General features: G+C 43.4%; 1 protein-coding gene across 1 annotated transcript in view; it reads left to right on the plus strand.

Annotated features, from left to right (window-relative positions):
• itga9 (integrin, alpha 9) overlaps window positions 1–15,434 on the plus strand; it is a 422,554-nt gene that overhangs the window by 42,065 nt on the left and 365,055 nt on the right. The window contains exon 4 of the mRNA XM_072263117.1: window positions 10,293–10,416. Coding sequence (XP_072119218.1) covers window positions 10,293–10,416 — 124 coding nt within the window. The remainder of the gene's footprint in view (window positions 1–10,292; window positions 10,417–15,434) is intronic.

Consider the following 15,434-nt stretch of genomic DNA (forward strand, 5'->3'; position numbering starts at 1 on the left):
TATCAAGGCATTTTAACATTCGATAGGTTTCAATGAGATCCTCCCTTGTTCTTCTGAATTTCAGCGAGTACAGGCCCAGAGTCATCAAACGCTCCTCATGACAAGCCTTTCAATTCTGGAATCATTTTGGTGTATCTGCTTTGAACCCTCTCTAATGTCAGCTCATCCACGGATAAGGGGCCCAAACTACTCACAGTACTCCAAGTGAGGCTTCGTCAGTGCCTTATAAAGCCTCAACATTACATCCTTGCTTTTACGTTCTAGTTCTCTTAAAATGATTGCTAACATTGCATTTGCCTTCCTCACCACCGACTCACCCTGCAAGTTGATCTTTAGGGAATCCTGCACAAGACTCACAAGTCCCTTTCCACCTTAGACTTCTGAGTGTCCTCTCCACTTGAGCACGCACGCAAGTATTGTTTTAGTTTGATACGGGTCTCTGCATCCATCGCCCACCTAGCTGTGCCACTTTCACTTTCTTTTCATAATCTTCCTCTCCATCCTTTGTCCTGATGCAGAAGTTTGGCATGAAATGTCAAGTGTTCACCCCCCACTCCCCCTTGTCGTGCTGAGTCTCCAATACTTCAGATTCCAATCTCTGTATTCTCTTGTGTCTCCACTGTTGATTCACTCTTTTCTCACCGCTGAAGTTGTTTCGGGCAGATATCCTTGAAAACTTTCTTCAGCATGTTCTCAATATAATCACATCTTTCCTGTGCTAAGATGACCAAATCTATACCCAATAATCTAACATATTTTAAGAATGGAATGTATCATGTGCATTTCTCATTATTTTAATAATTCATAGTCATACTTTATTGATCCCGAGGGAAATTGGTTTTCGTTACAGTTGCACCATAAATAATTAAATAGTAATAAAATCATAAATAATTAAATAGTAATATGTAAATTATGCCAGGAAATAAGTCCAGGACCAGCCTATTGGCTCAGGGTGTCTGACCCTCCAAGGGAGGAGTTGTAAAGTTTGATGGCCACAGGCAGGAATGACTTCCTATGACGCTCTGTGTTGCATCTCAGTGGAATGAGTCTCTGGCTGAATATACTCCTGTGCCCAACCAGTCCATTATGTAGTGGATGGGAGACATTGTCCAAGATGGCATGCAACTTGGACAGCATCTTCTTTTCAGACACCACCATCAGAGAGTCCAGTTCCATCCCCACAACATCACTGGCCTTACGAATGAGTTTGTTGATTCTGTTGGTGTCTGCTACCCTCAGCCTGCTGCCCCAGCACAACAGCAAACATGATAGCACTGGCCACCACAGACTCATAGAACATCCTCAGCATCGTCCGACAGATGTTAAAGGACCTCAGTCTCCTCAGGAAATAGAGATGGCTCTGACCCTTCTTGTAGACAGCCTCAGTGTTCTTTGACCAGTCCAGTTTATTGTCAGTTTGTATCCCCAGGTATCTGTAATCCTGCACCATGTCCACACTGACCCCCTGGATGGAAACAGGGGTCACCGGTGCCTTAGCCCTCCTCAGGTCTACCACCAGCTCCTTAGTCTTTTTCACATTAAGCTGCAGATAATTCTGCTCACACCATGTGACAAAGTTTCCTACCGTAGCCCTGTACTCAGCCTCATCTCCCTTGCTGATGCATCCAACTATGGCAGAGTCATTCGAAAACTTCTGAAGATAACAAGACTCTGTGCAGTAGTTGAAGTCCGAGGTGTAAATGGTGAAGAGAAAGGGAGGCAAGACAGTCCCCTGTGGAGCTCCAGTGCTTATGTTACTGCCTTTAAAATTAGTAAACAAATTCTAATGGCCCTTCTGTTCCTTCTCAGCACTCAATATTCTCCTAATCACTTACTTAGCTCCTTACCTTGTTGCAACACCTCAACAGCATTACCTCACAGATTCATTACCATAGATGCTGCCTGACCTGCTGAGTTCCTCCAGCATTTTGGGTGTGTTGGTTCATTTTACATCTAGTTAGCCTCCAACCTGATGGTATTGATTTCTCCTTCCCTCTTCTATTCGCTACTCTGGCCTCTTACCTCTTCTCCTCACCTGCCTATCACCTCCCCCTGGTGTCCCTCCTTCCCTTTCTCCCATGGTCCACTCTCCTTTCCTATCAGATTCCTTCTTCCCCAGCCTTTTTTACCTTTACCACCCATCACCTCCCAGCTTCTTGCCTCATCCACCCCCCCCCCACCCATCTGGCTTCACCTATCACCATCCACCTTCTAGCTTGTCCTCTTTCCCCTCCCCGCATGTTTTTATTCTGGTATTTTCCCCCTTCCTTTTCAGTCCTGAAGAAAGTTCTTGGCCTGAAACATCAACTGTTTATTCCTCTCCATAGATACTGCCTGGCCTGCTGAGTTCCTTCAGCAAATTGTGTGTTGCTTTAAATTCCATTACCTATTTTTCTGACAGACCAGCCAAGTCATAAGGTCATGCACTGAACAGGCCTTTGGCGCACCATGTCTCATTATTACTCATCTATACGCATCTCATTTACCAGCACCGTATATTTAGGCTGTCTCAATAGTGCAATGCTGTGATAGCGTGGGGCATTGGAGTTCGGTGTTCAATTCTGGTATCCTCTGTAAGAAGTTTGTACGTCCTTCCCGTGAGTGCGTGGGTTTGCTCCGCCTGCTCCAGTTTCCTCCCACAGTTCAAAGATGTGGGGGCTAGTAGGGTGATTGGTCATTGTAAATTGCCCTAGGGTTAAATAGGTGGGTTGCTGGCCAGTGTGGCTCATTGATCCAGAAAGGCCTGTTGTACCTTATCTCTAAATAAATAAGATATCCCATATCCTTCTAGGCCATGCCTTGTCCAGATGGCATAGCTGTGGTGATACAAACAGAAGATTCCAGGCCATGGCTTGTCCAGATGTTATAGCTGTGGTGATACAGACACAAGATTCTGCAGATGTTGATCAACACACACAAAAGGTTAGACGATCTCAGCACAAGTCATAACATCTATGGTGGACGTTTCAGACTGTAATCCCTCTTATGGGCTTGTGAGTGCTGGTACAGCTGGTTGTGCTGTACGTAGACTTGAAGTGCCAGAGATCCACCCGGGGGTGGGTAATGGTTAGTGCAGACCGTGTGAGCCACATGGTCTCTTTCCATGCTGCATCTTTCTATGATAAAATTCAATTACAAAAACTAAGGCCCTCTCACTGAAACCTGTGGAACTGCACTCACAATACCCTTTATTTTCATCCAGCACCTATTTTAGATCTAATCTGCAATTCTCCCTTGGATCCTGTGAAGATATACTTTGTTCAATGACTTGCTTTACTTCAAGCAATACTGCATCCATGCAAGAGGACAGGACAGGACAGGGATGACTTGGTTTAACCTGACAGTAGATTAGGACTCACCCAGTACTGATTTAAGCTTGAATCCGTATTAACTATTCAAGTGTCAAGTGAGGCTGAATTCAAGGTTTTTTAAGTTAGTAGCTGTAGCATATAGGACAGTGTTTTGCATCCATAACTCATTTCCCCCAACCAGTTGCTTGTGTCTGGAAGTGAAAGGGGCTGTCTGTGAAATCGCACAAAATGCTAGAGGAACTCAGCTGGTATGGATGGGGACAAGACAGTTGACGCTTCAGGCCGAGACCCTTCATCAGGACTCAGGAGCTGTGAGGAAGGGTCTCAGTCCTAAATGTCAACTGCATTTTCCCCTCCAGCAGAGAGTGTGAGTGTGTGTGTGTGTCTCTATCTGTCTCAAGATTACCAGCAACTGCACAATCTTCGTCTATGAATTCACTTATTTTCCACTTCCAAGTCCTTGCGCTCTAATCCTTGACCCTCAAATCATCAGTCCACTTCTGTTTTCTCAGACCCCTGCCTCTGTCTTTGATATGGTAATCACTATTAAAAACTATTGATGTGTCTCAAGATGGCTGCTCCACCTTTCATGATCCTAGTCTCTACCCTGTAAGTCTAAGGTAGTGTATGTGTTTAGATCTGGGAGGCCCTGTGCAGTACTCTGCATGCTGCTCTGCTGTGAAAGCCTCCCACCTGTCAGAAACAGGAAGATGTTGTGTTTTCAAACCAACACATTCAAAGGAAAAATTGGGAGTCCGAAATGTGGTGTAACTTTGCGTTTACTTTAAGTGAGGTGTGCACGTATCATGTGTTAGCATGATGATGTATGCAATTCACGTATTTATACATATTACCTGCACTGAATTATTTAAATGAACATGAATGCTTAATCAACCTGTGTATATATACAAGATATGTCAAATATTTCCAATGTAGGTTTTAGCGGAGTGGAAGGAATGATGATGTGATGGGAAAGTTATTTTTAATACACAAAGTGGTTGATAGCTGAAACAAAGTGAATCAAATGGGATATCTTAGTTTAAGAGAGTTTTGAACGGGACTGACACTCATCTGATGCGGACAAATAGGATCAGTGTAGGTGAACAAGAGTCAGCAAGTCCATGGTGGCCGAAGGCCTTTCTATACTCTAGGCCTCTGGACTGCAAAGATGATGATTGGCTTTTAATTTCATTTTTTAATCTCTCATTTTCAGTTTTGGTGTGAGGAGCAATTGGATTTCTTGTTGCTCTGATTAAGGCCATCTGTCCTGCTGTGTTCTTCCACTGAGCCAGACTTCTAATGCTGCCCTGAAAGCTTGTCTGTCACTAGTTACTCACTGGTCTGCCATTGTGCTCAATCTGCATTCATACTGTCGATTCCCTTTCCCTATTTCCATTATACTACGGACTAGCCAACTTCACTCTCTGCCATAAACTGTTTCCATTAGAGTTTTGACCTCACAGGAAATAAAAAGATTGAGCAGGAAATTTTAGAGCTAACATAATGCGATTATATACTACCTTGTTTTCATTTGTAGAATTTCTGCCAACTGCTTACTGTAGTTATGGGCCTGATCTGCAAAACACAAGATTCTGGTATTTATTGTCCATCCATAATTTCCCCTCAACTGAATTGGGAGTCAACAATTTTGGAAGTGTATGTAGCTCAGTCTAGGTAAAGGATGACATATTTTCTGGAGGAGAAGCACCTCATTTTCTGTCTTGGTAGCCTCCACCAGAACATCTCTAATTTCCAATAATTTTCCCCTTCCCCCTTCCTTCTTCCCTCTTCTTTTCCCCTTCCCTCTTTCTCTTCTTTTCCCCTTCCCTTTTCCCTCATCTTTTCCCCTTCCCCTTCTCTCTTCTCTTCCCCTTACCCCTCCCCTCTTCTTTTCCCCTTCCCGCTCCCCTCTTCTTTTCCCCTCCCCCTCCCCTCTTCTTTCCCCCTCTTCTTTCCCCCTCTTCTTTCCCCCTCTTCTTTCCCCCTCTTCTTTCCCCCTCTTCTTTCCCCCTCTTCTTTCCCCCTCTTCTTTCCCCCTCTTCTTTCCCCCTCTTCTTCCCCCTCCCTTCCCTCTCCCTTCCCCTTCCCCCCTCCCACTCCCCCTCCCCTTCCCTCTCCCCTCTTCTTTTCCCCTTCCCCTCCCCTCTTTCCCCTCCCCTCCCCTCTTTCCCCTCCCCTCCCCTCTTCTTCTCCCCTCCCCTCTTGTTCCTCCTCCCCTCTTCTTTCCCCCTCCCTTCCTCCTTCCTCCTTCCCCTTCCTCCTTCCCCTTCCCCTTCCCCTTCCCCTTCCCCTTCCCCTCCCCCTTCCCCTCCCCCTTCCCCTCCCCCTTCCCCTCCCCCTTCCCCTCCCCCTTCCCCTCCCCCTTCCCCTCCCCCTTCCCCCCCTTTCCCCCCTTTCCCCCCTTTCCCCCCTTTCCCCTCTCTCCCCCTCTCTCCCCCCCATCACTGCCCCTGTTGCTCATCTTCTTTCCCTTTCTCCCATGGTCAACTCTCCTTTCCTATCAGATTCCTCTTTTTTCAGCTTGTACTCCTGTTGACCCCCTCCCCTCCCCCACACCTTATTCTGGCTTCTTTCACCTTCCTTTCTAGTCCTGAGGAAGAGTCTTGGCCTGAAACTTCGAATGTTGGTTCATTTCCATAGATGTTGCCTGACCTGATTGAGTTCCTCCAGCATTTTGTGTTTGTTGGTCTTGATATACAGCATCTGCAGAATCTCATGTGTTTAAGATTTTCTTTGCTGTTTGACATAGCGGAACATGGTGCGTTTTATGACAGTCCGGCAGTTACGTGGTTACCAGTATCTGAAACTATCTTTTCATTTTAAAAAGTCCAAATTAATTAATTACTTGAATCTAAATTCCCCAGATACTGCGGTGGAATTCAACTTTGTTTCTGAATCAATTGTAGAATTCTACTCCAGCAGCAAAAGTGTTGTACCTAATTTCAGAAGCAGAATGTTCCCAGTAGTTAAGAAACTATTTACTGTTGGTTTCTGGTCAAAAGGTGTCCTGAGCAGCAGAATAATTTCTTACTTGCCAATCAGTGGGCTGCCTACATCTCAACAGCCCGCTCACTGCCAAAGCTAAACCATCATTCTAGAATCTCTCATATTGCAAATGGCAATGAAGATTGTGGGTTCTTATAAATATTTGCCCAAAACTGCAGTGGAAAAGGCAGAGGTAATATTGGCCAACAATTAAGTGAAAGCAGAAGCTGGCTTGAATATATCTTAAAGTATTTTCAAAGTGTTCTGAATTCCTCACAGATGACTGAAAAGGAAGTTCTACTGATGTTCAAAGTTCAAGGTACATTTATTATCAAAATATGTATACGTTATACAACCTTGAGATTTTATCTCCTTACAGGCAGCCACAAAACAAAGAACCCCAATAGAACCCATTGAAAACAAAAGAAGACCGTGCAAAGGGAGAGAAAAACAAATCGTGCATACAATAAAAGCAAGCAGACAGCATTCAGGACTGAAGTTGACAATGCCAGGCATCACTGCAGCCCATCTGGAAGCCCACTAGTTGCAGGCCATAGCCTCAGCCATAGCTAGGAGCAAAGCCCGCAGGGCAGCGAGCCAAACCAGCCCGTTTATCAACTCCAAACCCGCCAATTTCAATCTGGCCTGCCACTTAAATCATCCAAACCTTGGGTTATTCCTTGCTCTCTGCCACTTTGATGCGAGCAGAGTGATTCCATCACTGTTTCCTTTTTTACGGTCCTGCATGAGACCACTTGCCAACATAAAAACTGGCCTAACTGGTAAATGAAATAGTTGACACACTAGATACCTTAACAGTTGACCCCGTGGACATATCAGGAACGTTGACAGAACGTCAGAAATAGAAGCGGGAGTAGGCAAGCTGACACGTCGAGTCTGCTGCACCATTCAGTGAAAGCAGCTCCACCTACCTCCCTTTTCCCCTATAATCCTTAATACCCCAGTTACGCAAAGATCCATCTAACTGTGCCTTAAATATATTTAATGAGGTAGCCACCATTTAAACAATAATCTAATCTGTTGTGGATGATCTCACATTTGTCAATGTTGTACTATCTATATCACTTAACCTAGCTATATCTCTGCTACTTCTCTGCAATTGCTGTACAATTTGCTTTTCCACTTAATTTAGCGTTATCAGCTAACTTAATTATGCTTTAGTTTTATTTACTTAACAAGATACGGTGTGGAATAGACCCCTTTGGGGCTTTGAACTGCACTGCCCTGCAATCCCCCGATTTAATCCGAGCCTACTGACAGGACAATTTACAATGACCAATTAACTTACCAACCAGTACACCTTTGAACTGTGGGAGGAAACCAGAGCACCCGGAGGAAACGCACGTGGTTATGTGGAGAATGTACAAACTTCTTACAGGCAGCGGCGGGAATTGAACTCAGATTGCTTGACTGTAAAGTGATATGCTAACCATTACACTACCATGTACACTCTGTCCTCTCTTACAAATGTATGTTGTGAACAGTTGTGGGCCCAGCACCGACCCCTGTGGCACTCTGCTTACCACTGATTGCCGACCAGAGAGACACCCATTTATCCCAACTCACTGCCTTTAATTGATTAGTCAATCCTCTAACCATGCTAATACATTATCCTCAACTTACCTTGTGCATCCTTATGGATAAGTCTTTTATGCGGTACCTTATCAAAAGCTGCTGGAAATCCAACTATACAACAGCTATTGAAGGATGTCACCAACATCCTGGGGTACTGACGAAAATGAGGGAGCGGGTTCATGTGGGCACTCCCATAAACTTCCAAATCTTTAGAATCAAAAATGGATCTAGATGACTGGAGAGTGGCAAGTGTTGTTCAACAAGCCCGGCAACCCCTGTGCAAACAGTTTAATCTTGGTTATGGGAAATTTATAGAAACATCGGATCAGAGCAGGATTAAGGAAAACACTGGGGAATTGATATGGATAATATAGTGGATATGCAGGGATTTCCAGAAGACTTTTGATAAAGGAGCCATGTAAAAGGCTTATCAGCAAGGAGGAGGCACATGACATAAAATGGGACTTTGACAAGGAAATAAAGCAGTAAACATGGTGAATAGACACATGAAGGGTTTCGGTCTGAAATGTCGACTGTTTGCTCTTTTCCATAGATGCTGCCTGGCCCGCTAAGTTCCTCCAGCACTTTGTGTGTTTTGCTTTGGATTTCCAGCAGCTGCAGATTTTCTCTTGTTTGCCACGGTGAATAGTTGCTTGCCTGGCTGCAGTAAAATGTATCATAGTGTTCTGCAGGGACCAGTGTCAGGCTGTTAGTTTTGTTAACGTATTAGAATTATGAGTGCAAGCTGCAATTTCTAAACATACACCAAACTTGTCAGAATTTTAAATTACAAAGAAGATGGTGACAGATTACACGAGGAAGTAAACAAGCTGCAGCAGATAAAGTTTTTAAAGCAGAGAACTGTGATGGCACAGATTGGGTGAATGCACCCGGTCCTTCCTCCCCAGGTCAGTGAATCTAGAACTCAAGGGAGGGTTAAGTTGAGAGGGGAAAGATTAATAGGAACTTGAAAGGTAATTTTTCTCTCGAGAAGGAGCAACTTTTTTCCCCACTGCCATCAGATTTCTGAATAGACATTGAACTCATAAACACTAACACTCTACTAGTACTTTTTGACTAATACTTAATTTAACTATGATATATTTACTGTAATTCGCAGTTTTTATGTGTTGCAATGTGCTATTGCTGCATAACAACACATTTCGCAATATACACTGGCAATATTAAACCTGATTCTCATTTTGATTCTGATTGAGTTGCCAGAGGAAATGGTTGAGGTAGGTACAATAACAACTTTGAAAAAAACTTTTAAAGGACAGTTGAACAGGTCCGTGGATAGGAAAGGTTTCAAAAGTTATTGGCTGCACATGGTCAAATACTAGTTTGGATGGCATTGACCGTCAGGGCTGAAGGGTCTATGTCTATGCTGTACATCAGAGTGTCAGAGTTGTACAGCATGAACTAAAGGCCTCTCAGCCCATTCTTCCACAACAGCCAAGGTTTCTTCTTGAGTTCATCCCAATTGCCTGCATTTGGTCCTTTATCATTCTGAATCTTTCCATGAACCTCTCTAAATGTCTATTATACTTTGTAAATGTACCACCTCTGCCACTTCCTCTGGCAGCTCTTTCCATGTACATAACTACCATTGTGAAAAGCTTGTCTCTCAGGTCATTTTAAATTGTTTCCTTCTCTCCTTTAAACCATTGCTTTTAGATTTCCTTGCCCTGGGGAGAAAAAAAGAGTTGTGATCATCTTCACTGTCTGTGCCCCTCAAAATGTTATAACCTCTTCAAGGTCACCTCTCAGCTTTTATTACTCCAAGAAAAACCGTACCAGCCTGTTTGGGTTCTCCTTGTAACTCAGAGCCTCCAGTTCAGGCAACGTTCCTGTAAATCATTTCTGTCTAGTTCCAATAACGTTCTTGAGAATTTCTTCTGCACCCTCTCTAGCTTAATCACGTAGTGTGGTGACCAGAAGTGCACAGAGTACTCTAAGTGCTGCCTAACAAACAATTCCAACAACTGAAACATGACCTGAGAATTGGGATGGTTAAGATCTCAGACCCTGTACCACCATGACATCTTAAAAACAATTATTTTTCAACCATGCTGTTACATGACAGACCAAAAGGAAAGAAAGGTGAGAGTTTGCAAAGTGCTCTTGTACCATGTAATTTGTATGAAAATCACCGAATCTGAATATATTTGAGAAAGTATCAATAAATGTTTGGCTGTTAAGGGAACTGAGGGATGATCTTGGTGACTGGTGGCACAGTTACAATGGGCTGAATGGTCTTCTGTCTGCTAATATTCTTGTGACATATTCAATTAATGATTAGCATTGGCAATGGCAGAAATTTTGACCAGAGTAAGTAACATGGAAGATCTTTTCACAGCATCTAGAAGTATGTATTTTAAAATGTCGTTTAATTTTTAGGCATGTGCACATCGTTGGAAGAACGTCCACTATGAGAACGATCACATCCTGCCCCACGGTGCCTGCTACATCATTCCACCTAATTTATCCTCAAAAACTAAAGAGTTGCTCCCCTGCTACCAAGGTAAGGCACTGCTGTACTGTTGGTCAAATGTAAACAAACTAATCTGGGATATCGCAATCAAGAACTGTGTAGCAAAGACAGCTGGATTTAGACCCTGGTGGCAAAATGGTGACTGTGCGTGTTTCACAGGATAATCTAGATCACAACTGCATTTAATTGATTGGCCTGGGGACTGCAAGTTCTGCATGCCAGTGTTTGCATGGACCAGGTTCAGATTTATTGAGCGAACCCATATTTTTCTACATGTACGTGTTGCAATCTTAAAAAGTGAACTGTGCTGCATTGAAAATGCCGCGTAAGGTTATACAAAATATGGACAGGAGTTGTCCATTCAGTCACTCAATCCACCTTTAGTTTTAAACATGATTATGGCTGATCTGATTGCCACTGCATTGCAGTTTACCTTTCACCCCATGCTTATTTATGCCTCTGGCCTGTATCTTAAAAATATACAGGTCTGCTTGTAACTGGTGAATAGACTGCCAAAAACTTGCAACTCCCAGTGTAAAAAAAAATTACACGTCTGTCTTAAATAGGCAACCTTTGTTTTCAATAACCTTAGTTCAAAGGGAAACCTTGCCAAGCAACTTAGAATCATGGAGTCATAGAACAGTGCAGCACACAAACAGGCCCTTCTGCTCATCTACTCCATGCTAACACCCTTCGACCCCTTAGAGTTCTGCATAGCTACGTTCCAATGAGACAGGGAAAGGATGGTAGGGTACAGGATCCGTGGTGTACAAAGGCTGTTGTAAATCTAGTCAAGAAGAAAAGAAGAGCTTATGAAAGGATTAAAATCTAGGTCATGATATGAATCTAGAAGATTATAAGGCTAGCAGGAAGGAGTTTAAGTATTAAATTAGGAGATCCTTGGCAAGCAGGATTAAGGAAAACCCCAAGGCATTCTACAAATATGTGAAGGGCAAGAGGATAAGACATGAAAGAATACGACCAATCAGTTATGACAGTGGAAAAGTGCGTATGGAACCGGAGGAGATAGCAGAGGTACTTAATGAGTACTTTGCTTCGGTATTCACTACAGAAAATATCTTGGCAATTGTAGGGATGACTTACAGTGGACTGAAAAGCTTGAGCACGTAGATATTAAGAAAGAGAATCTGGAGTTTTTGGAAAGCATCAGTTGGATAAGTCTCTGGGACTGGAGGAGACGTACTTCAGGCTACTGTGGGAGGCGGAGGAGGGGATTGCCAAGCCTCTGGCAATGATCTTTGTATCATCAATGGCGATGAGAGAGATTCCAGAGGATTGAAGGGCTGTGGATGTTGTTCCCTTAAAGGGAGTAGAGATGGCCCAGGAAATTATAGATCAATGAGTCTTACTTTAGTGGTTGGTAAGTTGATGGAGAAGATCCTAAGAGACAGGATTTATGACAGGCGTAATTAGGAATAGTCAGCATGGCAGGTTGTGCCTTGCGAGCCTGACTGAATTTTTTGAGGATGTGACTAAACACATTGATGAAGGTAGAGCAGTAGATGTAGTGTATATGGATTTCAGCAGGACATTTGATAAGGTACCCCATACAAGGCTTATTAAGAAAGTAAGGAAACATGGGATCCAAGGGAACATTGCTTTGTGGATCCAGAATTGGCTTGTCCACAGAAGGTAAAGAGTGGTTGTAGACAGGACATATTCTGCATGGAGGTCAGCGACCAGTGGTGTGCCTAGGGTTGCCAACTGTCCCGTATTAGCCGGGACATCCTGTATATTGGGCTAAATTTGTTTGTCCCATATGGGACCGCCCTTGTCCCATATTTTCCACGCTAAGGTAGAGCATTCCTATGAAACCGTTCGTAAGCCGAAATGACACAAAGTGAAGAAGCAATTACCATTAATTTATGTGGGAAAAATTTTTGAGCATTCCCAGACCCAAAAAATAACCTACCAAGTCATACTGAATAACACATAAAACCTAAAATAACACTAACATATAGTAAAAGCAGGAATGATATGAGAAATACACAGCCTGTATAAGGTAAAAATAATGTATGTACAGTGGCTCTCCAGACCTGGTAACATACTTTTAAATTTTCTCTGTATTCTTTCAACCTTATTTACATCTTTCCTATAGGTAGGCGACCAAAACTGCACAATACCCCAAATTAGGCCACACCAATGTCTTGTACAACTTCAACCTGGCATATCATCTCCTGTATTCAATTATTTGACTAATGAAGGCCAATGTGCCAAAAACTTTCTATATGACCTTATTTACCTGAGTCACCATTTTCAATGAATTATGGACCTGTATTCCTGGAACCCTTTATTCTACTGCACTGTCTAATACCCTACCATTCACAGTGTAAGACCTACTGTGGTTGGTCCTACTGAAGTACAAAACCTTGCACTTGTCTGCATAAATTCCATCTGCTGTCTTTCAGACCACTTTCGAGATGGTCCAGATCCCTCTGCAAGGCATGATAGCCTTCCTCGCTGCCCACTACACCCCGAGACCCGGTGTCTTCAGCAAATTTGCTGATCCAGTTAACCACATTATCATCCAGATCTTTGATATAGATGACAAACAACAACAGAGCCAGCATCAGGCCCTGTAGCACTCCACTAGTCACAGGCCTTCAGTCAGAGATGCAACCATCTACTGCCACTCTCTGGCTTCTCCCTCAAAGCCAATGTCTAATCCAATTTACTACCTCATCCTGAATGCCGAGCAACTGAGCCTCCTTGACCAATCTCTCATGTGGAATACATTCATTTAAGTCCTCTTTCATTCATCTAGATTCACCAGGTATAAAACTAGACTGTCCAACTTTTCCTCAGAGGACAATCTTCCCATTTTAGTATCATCTTGCATGCCTGCTCTGTAGGTTTTCCAATGCATCGATGTAACAGAGATCATGGACATAATATGTACTGTATTTAGAGCTTCCATGGAAGATAATTTTTGTTCTGCAAGATATTAGGCTGTTTTTTGCAGTGTGCCATGTAGGAACTACATTGAATGTTACAGAGTTATAGCAGGGAATTGGACCCTTCAGCTAAACTCATCCATGTCAACCAAGGTGCCTTCCTGGAGCCAGTTCCATTTGCTTGTCTTTGACCATGTACCCTCAAAGCTGCATGAACCTCCATGAACATATTTTTAACGTTGTAATTGTATGTGTCTATACCACTTTGTCTGGCAGCTTGTCATATGGAGCCACTACCCTCAGTGTGGAAAAACTTGCTGTCAAATTTTCTTGAAATCTTTCCCCTCTCACCTTAAAACTGTGCCCTCCAGTTTTAGGCTCCCCACTCTGGGTAAAAGACTGTGACAATCCATCTAATCAATGCCTTGCCTGATTTTATAAACCTGTGTCACATCACAACTCACCATCTTCTCACAGGTGAAAAATAGTCCCAACCTCTCCAGTCTTCTGTACTTCAAGCCATCCAGTCCCAGTAATATTCTTGAGACCCTCTTCTGCATCTTCTCTACCTTAACCACATTCTTCCTATCATGTGGTGACCGGATTTCAGCTGTGGTGTCTCAAATGCCTGTACAGTTGTAAAATTTCTCAGATCTCTGCTCCATCCAATGAGGGTAAGCATATTAAACATGATCTTCACCACCGTGTCTGCCTGTGTTGACAGTTTCAGGGAGCTATGTCATTGTGCTCCAGAGTGCCCTGATATTCACGGTGACCTAGTTTTAACCTCCTCAAAAAGTAACTCTTGTCTGAGTTGAATTCCACAAGCGCTTCCACTCTCTAAGGTAAGGTTAATACTGCCCTATTGCTAGGAAGGCTTCAAATGTAGTGCTTCAAAAGAATTCTCTTGACTTCGGTAAAATTTCTGGCCCTTAGCCTCTTGCACTAAAGTCAAAGTTAGGAAACTTGAAATACCCCTCCACTCTAACCATATTGTTTTTAGTCCATTGTGTGGTGTGCTTACAATTCCTTTCTTTTCCTCCCATTGACTGTTGGTGGCCTATAATGTAACCCCAGCAAGATGATTGTCTCTCTTACACCTAACATCTACCCACTTGGCCTCTTTGGACAATTCTTCCGGAATATCCCCTTGACACATTGCTCCCTAATCTGCTGTGAGACTCCCTGTCCTCTTTTGCTTCTTCCTCTGCCATATCAGAAACCACTGCTCCTCAGATGGTTAAGCTATCAGCCCTGCCCTTCAACTACATTTTTGTTGTCTCAAGAATAATCATACTTCCAAGAGGTGATCCGTGTTCTGAGCGGGTCTGACTTCCCTGTGAGTGTCCCTCCATTAAAGTAAATGTCAATGAACCTGACAGTCCTCACATGGTCCCTAATCGGCCTCTGTCTGCTCTGCCCACTGAACCTCATTGACTTATCCTCTACATGAGAGTTTGTCTCTCCCCCTACTGCCCAGTTACATGCCTCCACTCTATTGCCAGATTAGTTTAAACTTAAACCCTCTCCCTCCTCAACCTCAAGTGGATCGACCAAACATGCTTGCAAGTATTGTGACCCCCAGCCTGTTTAGATGCAACCTATCTTTATTTCAGTCTCACCTGTTCTGGATGAAATTTAAATGATCCAAGTACTTAAGCCCTCCCTCTTTAGCGATACTGTGTATTCATCTGCTCTATCACTAGCATGTGGCATAGGGAATAATTCCAAGACTCGGATTAGAGATCCTACTTTCTGCCTAACTCCCTATGTTTACAATGAGATTGAAATATCCATCCCTCCCTCCTGGCCCAAAGATCCTGCCCCACCCAATTACAGCCAATTAACTTACTAATTCACATGTCTTTGGAATCAGAATCAGTTTTAATATATATACTAAAAAAAAGTTGTGAAATAGTGTTTGTGGGTTTAATGTCCATTCAGAAATCTGATGGCAGAGGGGAAAAAGCTGTCCCTGAATCATTGAGTGTGTGCTTTCAGGCTTCTGTATCTCCTTCCTGATGGTAACGATGAGAAGAGGTCATGTCCTGGGCGATGGGGATCCGTAACGATGGATGCCGCCTTTTTGAGACATAAGCTCCTTGCAGCATACTCCGATTCTGTGCAGTAGTG

This window comes from Mobula birostris, chromosome 1 (assembly GCF_030028105.1).
Source record: "Mobula birostris isolate sMobBir1 chromosome 1, sMobBir1.hap1, whole genome shotgun sequence".
NCBI classification, from domain to species: Eukaryota; Metazoa; Chordata; class Chondrichthyes; order Myliobatiformes; family Myliobatidae; genus Mobula; species Mobula birostris.